We start from the raw sequence: 20,442 nt of genomic DNA on the forward strand, positions 1-20,442 counted from the left end.
TTGTGTGCTAGAACTTGAACCTGAGGACTGTGGCTGTGAATGTAGGATGTTACTACGACACTTTGTTTCTTGACTGTGATTGTACTTATACCAGTTGTGACCATGGATTTACTATGGGTCTATTAATTCTCTGTACAAAGTGTAAATAAAGTTATTGTTTCACAACTACTGTTGCTCGTATGAGTATATTGAAGAACCCACAATAACAACAAAGAATTCATGTTGTTACATATGGTGTCAGAAGTGGAGGCAATAAAGTGATGTTGCTACATTGTATTACTGTTACATATGATGTCAAAAGTGGTTGAAGAAGTGGTGCTACTGTTACTGATTCTACTGTTACATTGTCAGAAGCAATTGAAGAAGTGATGTTGTTACATTGGTAAATTATATTGAAGTCTGAAATCGTCAACGAAGTTACAGTGTTACTACAAGTGATCAAGAATTGTCACATTATCATTGTAAGCAGTTTTCAACGTTTTTGAAGTGGTCTTCCACTGTTTACCAAGTACGTCAAGTTCTTGAAAGTCATCTATCTACACTCAAGTCAGAAGGGTTGCTGTAGTCAAGTCAGACGTCTTGTTCAAGTCAAGTCATCAACGTGATAATTTTTATCACCTTATTTCGATATTGTCTCACCAATGTCGAGTAAATATCGTCTGTGTGTTTTTTCTGTTTGGATTTAGCCGATCAAGTCTTAGTGTTTCTTTTCTACTGTTTGGATTTAGCTGTTCAAGTTTTTTCTATATGGATTAGCTGTTCAAGTTTTTCTACTGTTTGGATTTAGCAGATCAAGTTTATTTTTGTAACTGTTCCTAAACTGTTCCTAAAGATGTCTTATCTAAAACTGGACAAATTTCTACTCTGTAACAGGCTACTAGAACTATTTTGAATTTTTTCAACTTTTTGGAATCAACAAAGTGAACTATTTTTGTACTATATATGTACTATGAACTTTTCTTGGATTACTAGATGTCTCTAATGAACTGAACAAAGCCAGAATACAAGAAAGGGTATTGTAAATTAATTAACATTTATCTATTGTCAACTAATGAATTTATATTTTATGTCATAGAAAATATATCAAAATGTTATGTTTTGAAGAATATCTAGCACTAGCGAGGGCGCAAGGCATTAAGAAGATGAAGAAGCAGATAGCCTGGGCAAACACTCGATTTGACCGAGACATAGAAAAAGCATTAGAAGCATGGGACGAACAAAATGAACAACCCAAACGAGCTCATGGAAATGTATTGAGAGAACTAGATGATGTGATAGAAATAGTGTGTAATAAATCAAGAGGTATTACAGAAATGCAAGAAAAAAAAAAAATGTCAGATGGAGATAAAGTAGAGGAGACTGTACAACAAAAAGGGAAGAGAAAAAAAAGAAACAGAAAACAGAGAGCAGATAAAAGGGCTGAAACTTTGGAAAAACAAGTTGGCCTACATGAACTAGAATATAAACAAGAACTATTAGAAATGAAAGCTATAACAGACACAAATGAACCAAAATTAGAAAGTGAACAGACAGAATTTAAAGCAGAACTTGAAGAAGTAAATATTGGCAACCTTTGGAATGAAGAACAGAGTAACATAGTCCAGGAAGAATTGAAACCCAAGGATAAAACAGAGGTTGAACTTAATAATGATTTAAAGGTGACAGATACATTAGTATGTCTTAAGATTGACTCTTTTTTGAATGATACGCAGGTACACGAGAATATTATTGAAAGTTGTATCGTAAGTCCATCAGAGAATGGCAGTCAACAAGAAACAAGTCCATCAGAGAATGGCAGTCAACAAGAAACAAGTTCATCAGAGAATGGTAGTCAAAATGATTTAATAAGCCCATCAGTCAATGGCAGTGATGATTTAATAAGTCCATCGGAGAATGGCAGGAATCATGATAAACTAATGATGATTAATGAATCAGTGAACTTAATAAGCCACAATAAAGAGAACGTACCTATTGAGGAGTTACTTAGAAATCTGGAGTCAAACTTTAAAGAAGATATCCTAGAACTCAAGAATAAATTTAACAAAGAAATGGAGAAATTAACACAGAAATTTATGTGTGAATTAGAATCAATAAAGAAGCACAAGGAAGTTAAGAAAGATGAAACAGTAACTAGAAACTACAATGTCATTAATGCACAGAATGAAAGTAAAAGAAATTTAGCAAATTATGAATACAGTCAACATGTTAATAAGAATGTCATTAATGTCATTAATGCACAGAATGAAAGAAAAAGAAATTTAGCAAACTATGAATACAGTCACCATGTTTATAAGAAGCCAAAATCTAGATGTTTTTACTGCGGAAAAACAGGTCATTACCAAAATCAATGTTGGCATAGGTTGGCAAATCAGAGAAGAAACAATTATGTACACAGAAAGTCATGTGAGAAATACAGTAATTTAAGAAATGTATCAACTTCAAATCAGAATAACAAAAGTGTGAATAGGTATACTAATGGAAGTTACCGACGCAACACATATTATGAGAGGCCAAAGCAATGCCATAATATTTATATTGAGTTGGTTGATGAACCAAACCAACATACACAAAGCAAGATAACCACTGACGTTGTTCAGAAACCAGAGGAGAATATTAAAACAAATGAAGTAACACAAGTTACACGAAATCTAGGAAATGATTATGGTAGCACAGCTAAAAGCTACAATTTGAGGGAGAGATGGCATACAGGTCATCGTCAACTGCACGAGAACGATTACTCATGCTATAGAGGGTGCTAAGATTAAATTATCAATTTACAGTTTATTAATATTATACAGTCTGTAACTGTAATATATAAATATCAAACAATTTGTATCAGTAATATAAATTGTGTACTATTTCAAAAGATTGTAAACTGTATTATGTTAAACCTATTCTATACTATTAATTAACAGTGAATAAAGTAAATCAAGTAAAAGTTAGAGACTATTATTCCGCATAACAATAAGACGGAAGTCTCAATGATGAATTGTGTGTTAGCCATACCTGTGAAAGGCAATGTTGTTGTGTTGTGACCTAGATTTGTCTGAAATGGGTCAACTAGGGGAGACAACAAAGTATATTAATCATGCGTCGTAATAACATGCCTTGATGCTAAGGAAGTTTTTTACTACATAGGATATAATTATTTAATTCATGAGTTGAATTAAGTCTTTGATAATTTCAACTATGTATTATAGTTTGGTAATTCACTAAACTCATTTGTCTTGTTTATACAATTACTTGGTAATTGAAATGTTTTTCTTTCTCATATTTGAATACATTACACATAATGCTTGTGCATTAGTCTACAAAGAATGTATTTTTCCATGTTTTTTGAGATGTATAAAAATTTTGTTGTCTGGCACATGATCCTGCCCTACCAATATTGTATTTATAAATTTTGTTACACAAAATTTTAATTGAAGGGGGGACGTGTCACAGACTGTATAATTATGTATCCTTATTATATTGTGTTTTGCATGAATGAAGAGTACCTGGCTAGCGGAAGGACTGTCTGAGCGATCGTCATGTGTTGTTTCATGCTTTTGGGTGAGATCGCTCATGTACGTAAGGGGAGAGAAAGTGGTGAATAAAAGGGAGAGCAAAAAGGTGAACGGGGGTTGTGTGCTAGAACTTGAACCTGAGGACTGTGGCTGTGAATGTAGGATGTTACTACGACACTTTGTTTCTTGACTGTGATTGTACTTATACCAGTTGTGACCATGGATTTACTATGGGTCTATTAATTCTCTGTACAAAGTGTAAATAAAGTTATTGTTTCACAACTACTGTTGCTCGTATGAGTATATTGAAGAACCCACAATAACAACAAAGAATTCATGTTGTTACATATGGTGTCAGAAGTGGAGGCAATAAAGTGATGTTGCTACATTGTATTACTGTTACATATGATGTCAAAAGTGGTTGAAGAAGTGGTGCTACTGTTACTGATTCTACTGTTACATTGTCAGAAGCAATTGAAGAAGTGATGTTGTTACATTGGTAAATTATATTGAAGTCTGAAATCGTCAACGAAGTTACAGTGTTACTACAAGTGATCAAGAATTGTCACATTATCATTGTAAGCAGTTTTCAACGTTTTTGAAGTGGTCTTCCACTGTTTACCAAGTACGTCAAGTTCTTGAAAGTCATCTATCTACACTCAAGTCAGAAGGGTTGCTGTAGTCAAGTCAGACGTCTTGTTCAAGTCAAGTCATCAACGTGATAATTTTTATCACCTTATTTCGATATTGTCTCACCAATGTCGAGTAAATATCGTCTGTGTGTTTTTTCTGTTTGGATTTAGCCGATCAAGTCTTAGTGTTTCTTTTCTACTGTTTGGATTTAGCTGTTCAAGTTTTTTCTATATGGATTAGCTGTTCAAGTTTTTCTACTGTTTGGATTTAGCAGATCAAGTTTATTTTTGTAACTGTTCCTAAACTGTTCCTAAAGATGTCTTATCTAAAACTGGACAAATTTCTACTCTGTAACAGGCTACTAGAACTATTTTGAATTTTTTCAACTTTTTGGAATCAACAAAGTGAACTATTTTTGTACTATATATGTACTATGAACTTTTCTTGGATTACTAGATGTCTCTAATGAACTGAACAAAGCCAGAATACAAGAAAGGGTATTGTAAATTAATTAACATTTATCTATTGTCAACTAATGAATTTATATTTTATGTCATAGAAAATATATCAAAATGTTATGTTTTGAAGAATATCTAGCACTAGCGAGGGCGCAAGGCATTAAGAAGATGAAGAAGCAGATAGCCTGGGCAAACACTCGATTTGACCGAGACATAGAAAAAGCATTAGAAGCATGGGACGAACAAAATGAACAACCCAAACGAGCTCATGGAAATGTATTGAGAGAACTAGATGATGTGATAGAAATAGTGTGTAATAAATCAAGAGGTATTACAGAAATGCAAGAAAAAAAAAAAATGTCAGATGGAGATAAAGTAGAGGAGACTGTACAACAAAAAGGGAAGAGAAAAAAAAGAAACAGAAAACAGAGAGCAGATAAAAGGGCTGAAACTTTGGAAAAACAAGTTGGCCTACATGAACTAGAATATAAACAAGAACTATTAGAAATGAAAGCTATAACAGACACAAATGAACCAAAATTAGAAAGTGAACAGACAGAATTTAAAGCAGAACTTGAAGAAGTAAATATTGGCAACCTTTGGAATGAAGAACAGAGTAACATTTTTTTTTTGGTTGTCAGACTAATTGTGTCTTAACTAGAGCTAAAGACACACTGTGTCTTAACCAGAGCTAAAGACACACTGTCTTAACTCGAGTTAAAGACACATTCTGTCTTTAGCTGTAGATTAAAAGCTACACCAATAATTATATGATTATTTAGACCTTAGGTACACCAATGATTGCATAATTACTTGGGGTAAGGTTCTAACAATACTTACAAAATTACATGGGGCTAAGTTTCACAATGACTGTGACCTCAACTGCAGCTAGGATCAACAATAGTAAAATAACCAGCAGCTAAGGTTAAATTATTGTTAACTAACCTGGGACAAGTTTCAATTAGTTATTTCCCCTGCAGCCAAGTTTCACAATCATTGTGAACATGCCTTCAGATTAGACACAAAGACAGTAATGTACAATCTTAGATGAACAAGCCCCAAATGAGAGAGAAAAAACTGACCACCAAAAAAAAACTGAGCTAGAACCTGAACTTGATATATCAACACAGACACAAATGCATGCCATGAAATGTAAGTGTAATACCACTAGGGACACTACACACATCCCAGCCAAACCATAGGGTGAACTTTCAGCATCAGAGTAATGACATCAGTACAGCAGAGTAATGGCATCAATACATCAACTCTAGAGTAATGACACATCAGTACATCAGAGTAATGACACATCAATACATCAGAGTAATGGCACATCAGTACATCAGAGTAATGGCATCAGTACATCAGAGTAATGACATCAGTACATCAGAGTAATGGTATCAGTACATCAGAGTAATGGCATCAATACATCAACTCTAGAGTAATGACACATCAGTACATCAGAGTAATGACATCAATACATCAGCATCAGAGTAATGACATCATTACAACAGCATCAGAGTAATGACACATCAATACATAAGAGTAATGACACATCAATACATCAGAGTAATGACACATCAGTACATCAGAGTAATGACATCAATACATCAGCATCAGAGTAATGACATCAATACAACAGCATCAGAGTAATGACACATCAATACATCAGAGTAATGACACATCAATACATCAGAGTAATGACACATCAGTACATCAGAGTAATGACATCAATACATCAGCATCAACTCTACTAGCATAATGACAGAACACACCAGTGCATGCATTAACTTCCCATACTCAACCTAAATCAAATAAAAAATTTTTTATATACAAATATTGTTTTGTAATGTATTTTTAACAATGAACATATTTATCACAAATTATGAACAATTCAAACTGAAGAACTGCAAAGAAAACCAGTCAAATCAAATCCTGATGAAAAATGTATGGGCAAGTTTTGCTGGAAGATGAAACGGAAATGAATCATTGTAATTAGTGTGATTAGGTTTCTTGATTAAATAAAAGGTGAGGTGTGGGTGGATGTCACCTAGTGGGAATGTGGTTCCAAATGTTGTACACTCAAATGTTGTACACTCAAATGTTGTACACTAAACAGTTGTACACTCAAATGTTGTACACTAAACAGTTGTACACTCAAATGTTGTACACTAAACAGTTGTACACTCAAATGTTGTACACTAAACAGTTGTACACTCAAATGTTGTACACTCAAATGTTGTACACTCAACTGTTGTACACTCAAATGTTGTACACTAAACAGTTGTACACTCAAATGTTGTACACTCAACTGTTGTACACTCAAATGTTGTACACTAAACTGTTGTACACTCAAATGTTGTACACTCAACTGTTGTACACTCAAATGTTGTACACTAAACAGTTGTACACTCAAATGTTGTACACTAAACAGTTGTACACTCAAATGTTGTACACTAAACAGTTGTACACTCAAATGTTGTACACTCAAATGTTGTACACTCAACTGTTGTACACTCAAATGTTGTACACTAAACAGTTGTACACTCAAATGTTGTACACTCAAATGTTGTACACTCAAATGTTGTACACTCAAATGTTGTACACTAAACAGTTGTACACTCAAATGTTGTACACTCAAATGTTGTACACTCAACTGTTGTACACTCAAATGTTGTACACTAAACAGTTGTACACTCAAATGTTGTACACTCAACTGTTGTACACTCAAATGTTGTACACTCAACTGTTGTACACTCAAATGTTGTACACTCAACTGTTGTACACTCAAATGTTGTACACTCAACTGTTGTACACTCAAATGTTGTACACTCAAATGTTGTACACTCAACTGTTGTACACTCAACTGTTGTACACTCAAATGTTGTACACTCAACTGTTGTACACTCAAATGTTGTACACTCAACTGTTGTACACTCAAATGTTGTACACTAAACAGTTGTACACTCAACTGTTGTACACTCAACTGTTGTACACTCAAACTAACCTATACTTGAGCAACCTTAACTAAAACATTTTTCAATGCATTACAGAAAGCAACTTCAACTAAAGTTGGTAATTGGTGCCCATACTAGTCTAAATACATTACCATCTGGGGCATTGACATCGGTCCCATATATATATATATATATATATATATATATATATATATATATATATATATATATAAATATACATTTATATATAAAAAATATATAATGCCCTGCCCTTAAGATGTCACTGAAAATACTGAACTCATGAGATGAACGAGACAAAATAGCACATAGATCAGACATTTTATTTAGTGACAGAAACAAAAAGCCAACCAAAACTGATCAAAACAAATACACGTGCCAGTGTAAACACATCATTCCACTGCACAGAGCCGGACCTTGTAGGCCGATAGGAAAATACAAACACAAGTTGAACCAAAGGAACAGCATCACCACAGCTAGGCTCATCACCATGGTAACAGTGGCACATCGCTATGGCTACGGTGGCATGTTCACCAGCTATACACTAGCAATGAGATAATCAGTATCACAATCTAAATATAGATATCTTTTTCACCCATATACAAGTTTTATCTATCTACTTATCACATTTTCTATTTTAGTGAATTGTAAAACACACAAGGATCACATTTAAGAGTATTCACCTACACACAGAGAGTTAAGCTACCCAACACATTGATTTGACCATGTCTAAACTTATTGCAGCTGAGATGTGCAGGCTAACACTGAGAAGGTAAAAATAGACCTTGAAATTCCAGCCTCGTTTTGAACCAGCTCGCCACACGAGGCATCCCCCAGAAGGTTCTATTCACTAGCTAAACCACCAACTTCATATAAAAATCTGGCCTTTATGGTGTTAACCTTCGTTTGTTAGATTTGGTTTTTGTTAAACTTATTAATGCAAGATTTTCATAACATTTACATGCCTCTCTGACTTATACATAATTTAGAAAATATTTATAAACATTTTTAATATGTTTAAATACACCTATTTTCAATATTTTATCACAGATAAAAAAAACCCCAGAGACTTCTCACTAATATAAAGTGAAAACTTAACTACCATCAAGCATTTAGTTGACTTGTTGCATTTTTTTTGGACATACAACACATTTATTTATTTCGTTTTAAAAAGTTGCTTTATGTGTGCACAACATTTTCACATAAAGTTCCTTGGCCCACGACATCCCAAAAAACTAAAACTAATTTCTAAATCAATTAATTATATAATACTACTGATGAGCTGAAACTAGCAGTAATGAGCAATTGAACTAGAGCTACTTTCATGTGTAAAAAATATCAAACGACGACGTCAGTGAATATTCATGTGGTGGATGATGGGCGGACTCCTTAAGTACTTTGTCTGCTGGCTCAGACCCCAACACCAGGGCCAGCTGTGTGGTGTTGGCCTGCGAGGGGACACAAACTGCTGCGACTGTGCTGCACGTCTACACCCAGCGCTCACATGGTGGAATGTCTCTGCCTCTGGTAGGGTCCCTGGGTGATCAGGTTGGCAGCAGTCGGGTGGACAGGTGAAGTTGAGAACAAACTGACCGCTGGCCGGGGGTCAGCCTTTAGAGACTGGAGCTGTGGAGAGAGGTCACCATGGCAACTATAAACAGCAGGTCAATCTTCCAATCAAATTCCTAAAGCCATTCCATTACCAGCACTGACTTTTTTTCTTAAAACTTCAAATAGATTGAAGTCTTATTTTTAGTAGTTTTTATTTAGAAACACTCAACTACTTTGTCAAGTGATTAGGCTAAGTTGTGGGGGTAACTCCTGTTTCTAAGGCAACAGAAAGTGGGCATGCGTAAAGCATCCTGTACCCAAAGCCACCAGGTACACCCGCTCCACACACTCAGTGATTGTAAACATTGAAAACATCATCAACACTGGTAGTTGAACACTTTAGGAATTAATTTACAACAGCCAGGCACATAAACAAAACATAAACGTAATTCATGTATTAATTCAACTCAGTGAGGCATGATATGGTGTTAGAACACAAGCTTGCTAGCTATATTTATTTGGTCCAATTTTAAAGAAAACAATGCCAAACAATGAAGGTAGAGAAGACCTCTGGTAACTTTTGAATGGCAACTGCTATTTCCATTGGTCAAAAACAGCAGTCACAAAATGAAAGGGGTAGTAAAACAAAGGTTGAATGAAATTAGAAAAAAAGAAACAAACGACAATGATCACTTGATTTAGTACTTACTGATGAATCAATATTGTCGCTAGAGAACCTGAAAGAGGGGGTTATTGTATGGTGAGACATCAAGTAAACTGTGGCTAGAGAGGAGGGGGAGGGAGGAAAAGGTCGACTTACTCAACAAACCTCCAGACCTCCAAGTCTGTGATGGTGAAGTCCTCCTCTTTGGTTAGGACCTCGTTATGGAAGGTCGTGCACTCGTGGGACCTGCCCTTGTTCAGGTCGCTGTCCAGCCACAAACCAAACAGTCCCCTGGACAATAACAACAAGAGGTAGTTAGGATCAAATGCCTACAACAATAGGTGGCTAGGATCAATCTCTACAACAATAGGTGGCTAGGATCAATCTCTACAACAATAGGTAGCTAGGATCAAATGTATACAACAATAGGTAGCTAGAATCAAATGTCTACAACAATAGTTTGCTAGAATCAAATGCCTACAACAATAGTTTGCTAGAATCAAATGTCTACAACAATAGTTTGCTAGAATCAAATGTCTACAACAATAGTTTGTTAGAATCAAATGCCTACAACAATAGGTAGCTAGAATCAAATGTATACAACAATAGTTTGCTAGAATCAAATGTCTACAACAATAGTTTGCTAGAATCAAATGTCTACAACAATAGGTAGCTAGAATCAAATGCCTACAACAATAGGTAGCTAGAATCTAATGCCTACAACAATAGTTTGTTAGAATCAAATGTCTACAACAATAGGTAGCTAGAATCAAATGTATACAACAATAGTTTGCTAGAATCAAATGTATACAACAATAGTTTGCTAGAATCAAATGCCTACAACAATAGGTAGCTAGAATCAAATGTATACAACAATAGTTTGCTAGAATCAAATGTCTACAACAATAGGTGGCTAGAATGAAATGCCTACAACAATAGTTTGCTAGAATCAGATGCCTACAACAATAGTTTGCTAGAATCAAATGTCTACAACAGGGGTCTCCAAACTTTTCAGTCCGAGGGCCGCATCAACTATCACATTTTAGTTCGGGGGCCAGTTTCTTCCAGGCATGTCTTTGATTTATCTGGGCAAAGTTCCTCAGCCATCACCAACAAACGTTTTTTCCGTGGACAAAAAGATCTCCGCGGGCCGGATGAGAGGACCTCGCGGGCCGCATCTGGCCCGCGGGCCGTAGTTTGGAGACCCCTGGTCTACAACAATAGTTTGCTAGAATCAAATGTCTACAACAATAATTAGTCAATGATTAACAAATTAGATAGAACCAAATACCTTAAGCCATAAAACAAACCCTTATTACCAAGTATGCTACAATCATATATCTAACTTGCAGAATGACAAAAGCAATACTACACATTCACATACTTAAAGAGTAAGGTAAGGTATTTTTGATAGTGTATAATCAATTTATAAAGAACAAACAAATATAAAAGGTAAAAAGAAAAATAATATGCTTGGAGCAAAGACAACAAACTAAATGTGTGAGGGACAGTAAATGTATGACGGACGGGGCACAGCAACCCATTTACTAGAGACAACTCCAAAATCAAACAACTGCTACCATGGAGTTTGTTCTTGGCTGGACAAAGGCTAAAGAAAATGTGTGACTTACTCTCCTGAACCAACAGCGAAGTTTTCTTTAGTCCCATGAATGAAGAACTGGTTATCTCCCTGCCAAGTGTATTTCTAGAAGGAAAAGAAAACTAGAAATAACACGTCCAGTCCAACATTTGTGTATTCAGGTGTAATACAAAGATTATCAACTGGTAGAGGTCTCCTGAATCAGATTAGCTACAATGAAAACATCAATTCTAGCCTAAACTTCTCACATCACAATGTTCTAGCTTAAAATCTCAGTTTTAATTTTAGACTGATTTAAGTAGCAATAGTTAATTATATCACAGGTACCCTAATTATGTAACAGGTAACCTAATTAATTATTTCAACGGTAACCTAATTATTTCAAAGGTAACGTAATTATTTTCACAAGAAAAGAATTATTTCACTTGAAAACCATTAATTTCAAATGAAAACTTTTTGATAATTTCACGTAACTGTTTTGCTTACACATGTCACAATTTAAAAACAAAACATTCTAGTAAATACAAAAAGTCTGACAACACTCCTAAAGTAAGAGGTAATGTTCTTTTTCAAGCCCACTAAACAGACGCTCACTTTGTACTCGGGGTAGAATGTGAAGAGAAATGTGGAGCCAGAGCCGTAGAACGTGTCACAGGGTTTCATCAGGTGGCTCAGGAAAGCCCCAAAAACCTGCGCAGGCAAAGTAAAAAGTTGATTCATTTTTTTAACAAAACAGTTCAGTTCTAAAGTACATTAAATATAACAATTTTTTTCAAATAACGTAAACATTAAACTGAAGTATAAAATACTTAAACATTAGCAGTTTATAGAGCGTGTTGAATGAGATCAAACAATTTAATTTATAGAACACACTGGTAACCTTAGCTAAGACCTACAAGACATTTGTCCCCCACTTACACATTTATGTGTATCCCTAATAAAAAGTATGACTGGTGAGCCACCCACTTACACATTTATGTGTATCCCTTATAAAAAGTATGACTGGCGAGTCACCCACTTACACATTTATGTGTATCCCTAATGAAAAGTATGACTGGTGAGTCACCCACTTACACATTTATGTGTATCCCTTATAAAAAGTATGACTGGCGAGTCACCCACTTACACATTTATGTGTATCCCTAATGAAAAGTATGACTGGTGAGTCACCCACTTACACATTTATGTGTATCCCTTATAAAAAGTATGACTGGCGAGTCACCCACTTACACATTTATGTGTATCCCTTATAAAAAGTATGACTGGTGAGCCACCCACTTACACATTTATGTGTATCCCTTATAAAAAGTATGACTGGTGAGTCGTCCACATTTTCCATTTTCTGGTAAAGGTTCTGTAGGGAGTAGCCGTGCTTGTGTGTGGCATAGGTCAGTTCCCAGTTGTAGCCGGCAGTCATGTTACGAGGCAGTGACCGCACCAACTGCTCAAACATTGTTTTTTTTAAAGTTAAAAATTAAACAAAATTTTTTTTATTTCTTGACAACAATATATCACAAGAATATAAAGAGCATACAAATATTTGACCACTGACCAGAGCTTAACTGGCCAGTTGACGGTCAGCTAAAGATAAGCTGACCTATTGATGTGACCAGAGCTTAACTGGCCAGCTAAAGATAAGCTGACCTATTGATGTGACCAGAGCTTAACTGGCCAGTTGATGGTAGAGTGACCAGAACTAGACTGACCATCTGACTACTTACGGAGAGGACATGATACGGTTCAATGAACTGCGACTGTCCAATGAGCTCAGGTAGCTGGCTCTCATCTATTGTGTCCTCCCTAGAGAGGGCGTTGGACTTCTCAGCACTGTACACCTCCTCTTTACTCAGGATCTGGTGGAGGAAAACAACATAAGATTGTAAATATACACACACAAGACTTCTCAGCACTGTACACCTCCTCTTTACTCAGGATCTGGTGGGGAGAAACAAGACAAATCTTACATAAGACTCTGTGGGGGTGGGGGGTGGGGGGGGTGACAACACAGATCTTACATAAGATTCAGGTGGGGGGGGGGACAACAACACAAACCTTACATAAGATTCAGGTGGGGGGGGGAACAACACAAATCTTACATAAGATTCATGACAAATCACACATAAGATTGTATACAGACACAAAACTTTGGCTCTACCATGATGGTGTTACAGTACAATTCAGAACACATGATTGTAGTGTGGAGATATGAGCAAATCTCTGCCATCAACCTGGATTTGAAACTGTCCTCTTCTGAACTAGGGGTCGCAGCCCATTTGTAAGTTAAAGGAGTTACTGCCCCTTCATGAGTTTGGTGAGTTACAATTTAAAACCATAAGCTAATTAATAATTTTTGTTTACCATCTTTAACAAAATAGAACATTTTCTTTCCAAAACATTGTTTTAGTCCTCAATTAGTATGTTTTGAACTGGTGACTCTATTGAATAATTAGACTGTAAAGCTTGTGGTAAAACAAAACTGGTTGCCATGACAACAACATACCCTATGTCTGATTCTGCTCAAGGTGTTCTGCAAGGCATGTGTGAACTGCACCATTTTGCATTGACCAAACAGGCTAACAACTAAGACAGGTGGTCAACACAGAGACACTTCAGGCACAGGTAAATAACTGACAAGTTCAATAACTGACACGTTCGATAACAAGTTCGATAACTGCACACGTTCAATAACTGACACGTTTGATAACTTCACAAGTTCAATAACTGCACAAGTTCAATAACATACAAGTTCAATAACTGACAAGTTCAATAACTTCACAACTTCAATAACTGCACAAGTTCAATAACTGACAAGTTTGATAACTTCACAAGTTCAATAACTGACAAGTTTGATAACTTCACAAGTTCAATAACTGACAAGTTCAATAACTGCACACGTTCAATAACTGACAAGTTTGATACCAAGACTGTTTTACCATTGACAACTATGTAGATGCCCTCCCTTTCACCTGTACAGAATGACAATAAAACAAGGTTAGAGAAATCAATACTTAATCAAGTCTGCACATATGTGTGGCCTGGTCATTTACATAAGTGGCCAGCTAATTAACATGTTGGCTAGCTAATTTACATGTCTGCTCCAAAGTTAACATCATTTCAAACTGGTTGGTCACTTGGCGGGTTGCTTTGTGTAACAAACTGTAGCTGTCTGCAGATGTCATCCTTGTCATCTGACTAAAGCTGAATGACATTTACATTTGTCATATGGCTGTAGGTGAATCTGACATGTACATTGATACGTCCTCTCCTATGTTTCACCTAGTTATCCATGTGGATGTGAGATTTCTTGTCAACTTTTCAGTCCTCTAATAGACATCAATTTTTCTTAAGGTGCTTTGGTAGTAGGCATCAATTTTTCTTAAGGTCCTTTGGTAGTAGACATCAATGTTTTATGGTCCTTTAGTAGTAGACATCAATGTTTTATGATCCTTTAATAGTAGACATCAATGTTTTATGGTCATTTAGTAGTAGACATTAATGTTTTATGGTCCTTTAGTAGTAGACATCAATGTTTTATGGTCCTTTGGTAGTAGACATCATTTTTTAGGGTCCTTTAGCTGACATCATTTTTTCAAGGTCCTTTCCCTGTTCTTGCCATCTATCTTGAGGCATATCTTACAAGGTCATCTGTCTATGTTCACCTTGCTGAGGGAGGTTCTTCTGATTTATGTCCAAAAGGTGAGAAGTTATCCACACCACACCATAGCGGACTGACTGCATGATGTGCAATGGGTGAGATCACAAACCACACCAGAAATAAAATGTAAGCGCCAACAACTGTAGCCACATGTCTTTACACCACAACAACTAAATACAACTAAAAAGTCCAACTGGTGAATGTGTCGAAATAAAATTTAAAAAGTCCAACTGCTAAATTTGTCCAAATAAAATTTTAAAAATCCAACTGGTAAATGTGTCTAAATAAGATTAAAAAAAATCACATTTCATGTTTCTCCTGGTCAAGAGCTACAACAACTGATCACTGGAGGGTGGGTGTGAGAAACACAATGAGAAAATCCAGCCAATCAGAAGGCTTATCCTCATTAACACCTTCATGCCACTACGCATCAACTTTTATCACAAAAACTATAACCTTCACCAGCATATTTCTCACCCACGACAACAGCTTCATCAGCATACCAATAAATGACAAAAACATGAGTTGCCATGACCTATTTAGCCTCTTCATTACACTCACACATGTCAACAAAGTATTTTATATCTAGACCAGACCTGATTCACTGATTAACACTTTGTTTCTAGAAGCCTTACAAGATTTCAGTGAAGAACTTTAGTCAAACATATTTAAAAACTGATTAAAATATTGTAGGAGATAGATCACATGAATTAAATGTTTTACAATCCAGGACTACATAACCCCAGAGCAAGAGCCACACACAAGCCAAGAATGAATTTACCCACGTATGTAACCAAGTATGTAACCAAGTATGCAACCAAGTATGTAACCAAGTATTTAACCAAGCATCTAACAAATCAAGAACGTCACAGAAAAACAATTTCCACTCTTAAGTTCTGACACTAGCACCCCGACTCAATCAAATGATCCACATGAGAAATGTGGGCCAGTAAAACAAAATCAAACCAAATCAAATGATTGATTGCCCAGCCTACAGGTCAGGTGTAAGACAAGACTGCCCTCAGGCATGGGATGGGAGCTAAAGGGTTAAGTAGGATAAAAGCCAGTGAGTCAAGGGTTAGCCCAGATTTAGTTAGATGGCTTATCATTGGCTGAAGCAGCCACATGGATGAAATGACATAGTGAATCTTCCTACAGGTCTGAACGTTGATTGATACGACTTCACTCAGGAGCTGTAGGTTACCCCAACACTGGGCTCCCACTGTCAACAAAACAGTCAAACATGTTTTGTACTTCAAAATATGCAAATTAGATGCAGAGTAAAACAGGTGTCTGGCCCAGAGATTTCAACCAGAACAGCTGTTCAATTAATTATTTTATAGAACAAACAAATACATTATAAAATAATTAAAAACTCATTTTTTAAGCTCCAGTTATTAAATGCAGTAATGAAATAGTCCCAACATAATTTTATGTTTTGTTCTGATTTTTAGATTTAATTCTGATAAGAAAGCACACATGCGTGCAACAATTGAACTGGCTAAATTCAGTGCAAATATAACAAATCTACTGGATACTACTGGGTTTTAAACAAACAGAAAAAAGTTTACATTAGATGTGTTAAAAGAGCACAACAAACACTTCTTTTAATAATTACAAGCTAAAACTTGATATCATCATATTGTGAATCAGCTTACACTTGATATCATCAAATTATGGATTACGTTACTACATCATTCCATAGTGGACTAGCCTACACCCAATATTACAAAGTGGATCAGTTAACACATAAAATTATTTAAATGTGGAAATCTAGAAATAAATAACCAACCAGCAGATGAAACAACCCTCAACATTTTTTTTAAGCAGCTTAAGCTTGGATTAAACAGATGATGTGAACTACCTCGCAGGTAATATTTTTAGAAAACAGTTTCAGTCTCCCTGGGGCATAAAATACAGTGTCAATCAAAATTAAGGTCAAACTATCCTCTCCCCCTCTTAACAACATACTTTTAAAAATTACAGCCTAAAATACAAAATTAAAAACATTTGCAGTAAACATTATATTATCTCACTTTAAACAAGTTAATTTTTCTTTAATTGATGTGTTGCATGACTATGACTAATAATCAGATGAATGCAAATGAAAACAATCAACAACAGCTGTTGAGTCTGACTAATTTGTCCATCACAAAAACATCAAATAACTAGATGTCAGATGTTTCTAACAAACATCAAATCACTAAATGTCAGATGTTTATAAAAGGCAAACATAAAGAGCTGCTAAATGACCATGAGAGTGTTATGTTATTTTTGATGGAGAGCTCTGCTGGGTATTTTAGGGATTCCCAAGTTATAATAGAAAATGTTTTTGACGAATTTTCAAAACACAACTTGTAACATTATTGAGTAGACAACTGTTACCACATACATTTAGAGTATAGAATTTTCATTAACCTCCCATTAATAAGATAACTGATACTATCCCCCATCATTAAGATAACTGATACCATCCCCCATCATTAAGATAACTGATACTAACCCCCCATCATTAAGATAACTGATACCATCCCCCATCATTAAGGTAACTGATACTAACCCCCCATCATTAAGATAACTGATACTAACCCCCCCATCATTAAGATAACTGATACTAACCCCCCATTATTAAGATAACTGATACCATCCCCCCATCATTAAGATGATACTAACCCCCCATCATTAAGATAACTGATACTAACCCCACATCATTAAGATAACTGATACTAAACCCCCATTATTAAGATAACTCATACTAACCTCCCATCATTAAGACAACTGATACTAACCCCCCCCCCCCCCCCCCCATCATTATGATGATACCATCCCCCATCATTAAGATGATACCATCCCCCCATCATTAAGATGATACCATCCCCCATCATTAAGACAACTGATACCATCCCCCATCATTAAGACAACTGATACCATCCCCCATCATTAAGACAACTGATACTATCCTCTCATCATTAAGATGATACCATCCCCCCCATCATTAAGATGATACCATCCCCCATCATTAAGACAACTGATACCATCCCCCATCAGTAAGATGATACCATCCCCCCATCTTTAAGACAACTGATACTATCCCCAATAATTAAGACAACTGATACTATCCCCAATGATTAAGACAACTGATACTAACCTCCCATCATTAAGATGATACTATCCTCTCATCATTAAGATTATACCATCCCCCATCATTAAGATGATACCATCCCCCCATCATTAAGATGATACCATCCCCCCATCATTAAGATGATACCATCCCCCCATCATTAAGATGATACCATCCCCCCATCATTAAGATGATACCATCCCCCCATCATTAAGATGATACTAACCTCCCAAGTTTTCTCAAACTCCTTAGAATTCCCATCCAACACACCACTGTCGCCGCGGTCCAGCGACAGATTTGATGACTTCTTCAGTGGCTTGATCAGGTCCTCCACCTCCTTGATGTCAAAGAAAAATTTTTCCCTGGGCTCCGTCTCATCTTGGTCTCCATAAGCTTCAGGCTGCCATTCCATCAGGAAACTGTACAACTTATCTCCCCTGAGTTTTTGAAAAACATTAACTTGAACATACAGCTTGTCTCCCCTGGGTTTTTAAAAAACATTAACTTGAACTTACAGCTAGTTACCCCTGGGTCTTAAAAAACATTAACTTGAATTTACAGCTTGTTTCCACTGGGTTTTTAAAAAACATTAACTTGAACATACAGCTTGTTTCCACTGGGTTTTTAAAAAACATTAACTTGAACATACAGCTTGTTTCCACTGGGTTTTTAAAAAACATTAACTAATTTATAGGAAACAATTGTTTAACTTTTTCCATCCTCACAATGCAAACATTAAGCAATTAATTAGACAAGTTATTCATTAAGACATGACTCTCACTGACAGATTATTTTAATCACACTGATATGATGACGTCAGTGATTCTCAAACTGGTCACAAAGCAGAGGTGAAGTGCCCCCAGGGTGATACAGCATGGTGTCACCACGCTACATAGCCTGAATGAGTTTACAGCTATTTTTAGTGACCTGGGGTGATAGAATATGGTGTCACCACTCCATGCTTCTTCGTTTGAACTGAGAACTAGTTTTTTAAAGCTATTTCCTCAGTGACCCAGAACCCATCAATGACACATGATCCCAGTGTGCATTGAACTCACAGTACAACTGGAGACCCACTACTGATAACTTAATCTTTTGTCAACAGTGTGACTGATAAAAACACAATGATGTAACCCAAGGGAATCAACTCACTAGAGGTCTGAGAGAGTTATCTCCCATCTCTACTTACATCTCACGCGGCACAATGAGCCAGTACTCCTCTATCAGTTTCTGTTTCCTGTGGTCAAACGCCCGCGGCTGACGCGACTCATTGCCTCTCTTGATTCCAGGTCGGATTTGTAAGTAGAGGGGCGGCTGCTCAAAGTGGGGGGAGTCAGATCGAGGCAGGTAATCTGAACAAAAAAACACACACAAGGTTTATAAATTTAAAAAAAAAAAACTATTTGAAAACAAAATATAATCTTTAATATAAATATGTCACGATGAGAAAAAAGTGGTAAGAATAAAATCATAGGATCATCGTTGATGGTTGCGTAGGACAAAGATAGCATTATTTATCCCTCTGATGCTTTATATTAAGTATGTTCCAACAAATAAAATAAAATAAAACATAAATTTCCCATTCACTAAAGATCTGTTGAATATTCCAGTGTTTTTTGCTATCTGAAAGTGTGCTGATCCCTACACAGCTGTACACTTTAAGGCACCTGTAGCTTGCTGGTTGGGCAATTAAATCAATTTTTGTTTCCTAACATAGCTACTTTAACACTAAACCTAGCCTCAAATAACAGAAATACATGCATGCAAAAACAATCTACTTGTAATGTATTGATAGTCATTTTGAAAAGTGCAGCTCTGTGTGTGTTTTTAGTGCTAGATGCTTGTGCTAAACAAAGCAGATCAGCATTCAGCTGTGTTTATTTCATGTTTCAGATATCTATCTTACCACAACATAATTATTAAATGTATACCCCAATAAATTTTTTTTCTTCTAATGACAAAAACTATTGTTTAAATTTTGTATTACGTTTTGTTTATGAAGGATGTTTGCTGTCAATTGTTTACTAACACAAAAGAACAAAAGATTCTCTCAACAGACAACATGGATGGTCCTGATTCAAACACACAAAGCTGGCTTGTCTGACCATCTGACCACACTACCTAGTACACATCCACCACTGCCAACAGACTACACTCTTTAGGGCTTGTAGTGTTCAGGTGTAACCAAGGTGGTCAAATGGTAGACGGTTGATGAGAGAGACCAGAGTTGGACAGTGACTTGGACATCACAGTGCCAGACTGAGAAGGGTGGGGGGGGAGAC

At 36.0% G+C, this 20,442-nt stretch overlaps 1 protein-coding gene across 7 annotated transcripts in view; it reads right to left on the bottom strand.

The window, feature by feature from the left end:
* Window positions 1–7,285: 7,285 nt before the first annotated feature.
* LOC131936894 (oxidation resistance protein 1) overlaps window positions 7,286–20,442 on the bottom strand; it is a 75,571-nt gene continuing 62,414 nt past the window's right edge. For 3 of the 7 annotated variants that reach the window (XM_059293999.1, XM_059293998.1, XM_059293996.1), the window contains 9 exons: window positions 19,350–19,512; window positions 18,387–18,642; window positions 13,106–13,237; window positions 12,667–12,825; window positions 11,979–12,074; window positions 11,416–11,489; window positions 9,941–10,075; window positions 9,830–9,857; window positions 7,288–9,195 (listed from right to left, as the gene is read on the bottom strand). In XM_059293999.1, the coding sequence (XP_059149982.1) occupies window positions 9,070–9,195; window positions 9,830–9,857; window positions 9,941–10,075; window positions 11,416–11,489; window positions 11,979–12,074; window positions 12,667–12,825; window positions 13,106–13,237; window positions 18,387–18,642; window positions 19,350–19,512 (1,169 nt within the window). In that variant the 3' untranslated portion in view covers window positions 7,288–9,069. Of the gene's footprint in view, window positions 9,196–9,829; window positions 9,858–9,940; window positions 10,076–11,415; window positions 11,490–11,978; window positions 12,075–12,666; window positions 12,826–13,105; window positions 13,238–18,386; window positions 18,643–19,349; window positions 19,513–20,442 lie in introns of all 7 variants that reach the window. The other 4 variants (XM_059293992.1, XM_059293995.1, XM_059293993.1 and 1 more) reach the window with 4 other exon arrangements.

Source organism: Physella acuta, unplaced genomic scaffold (genome assembly GCF_028476545.2).
Source record: "Physella acuta isolate Inbredline_101_S28 unplaced genomic scaffold, ASM2847654v3 ptg000195l, whole genome shotgun sequence".
NCBI classification, from domain to species: domain Eukaryota; kingdom Metazoa; phylum Mollusca; class Gastropoda; family Physidae; genus Physella; species Physella acuta.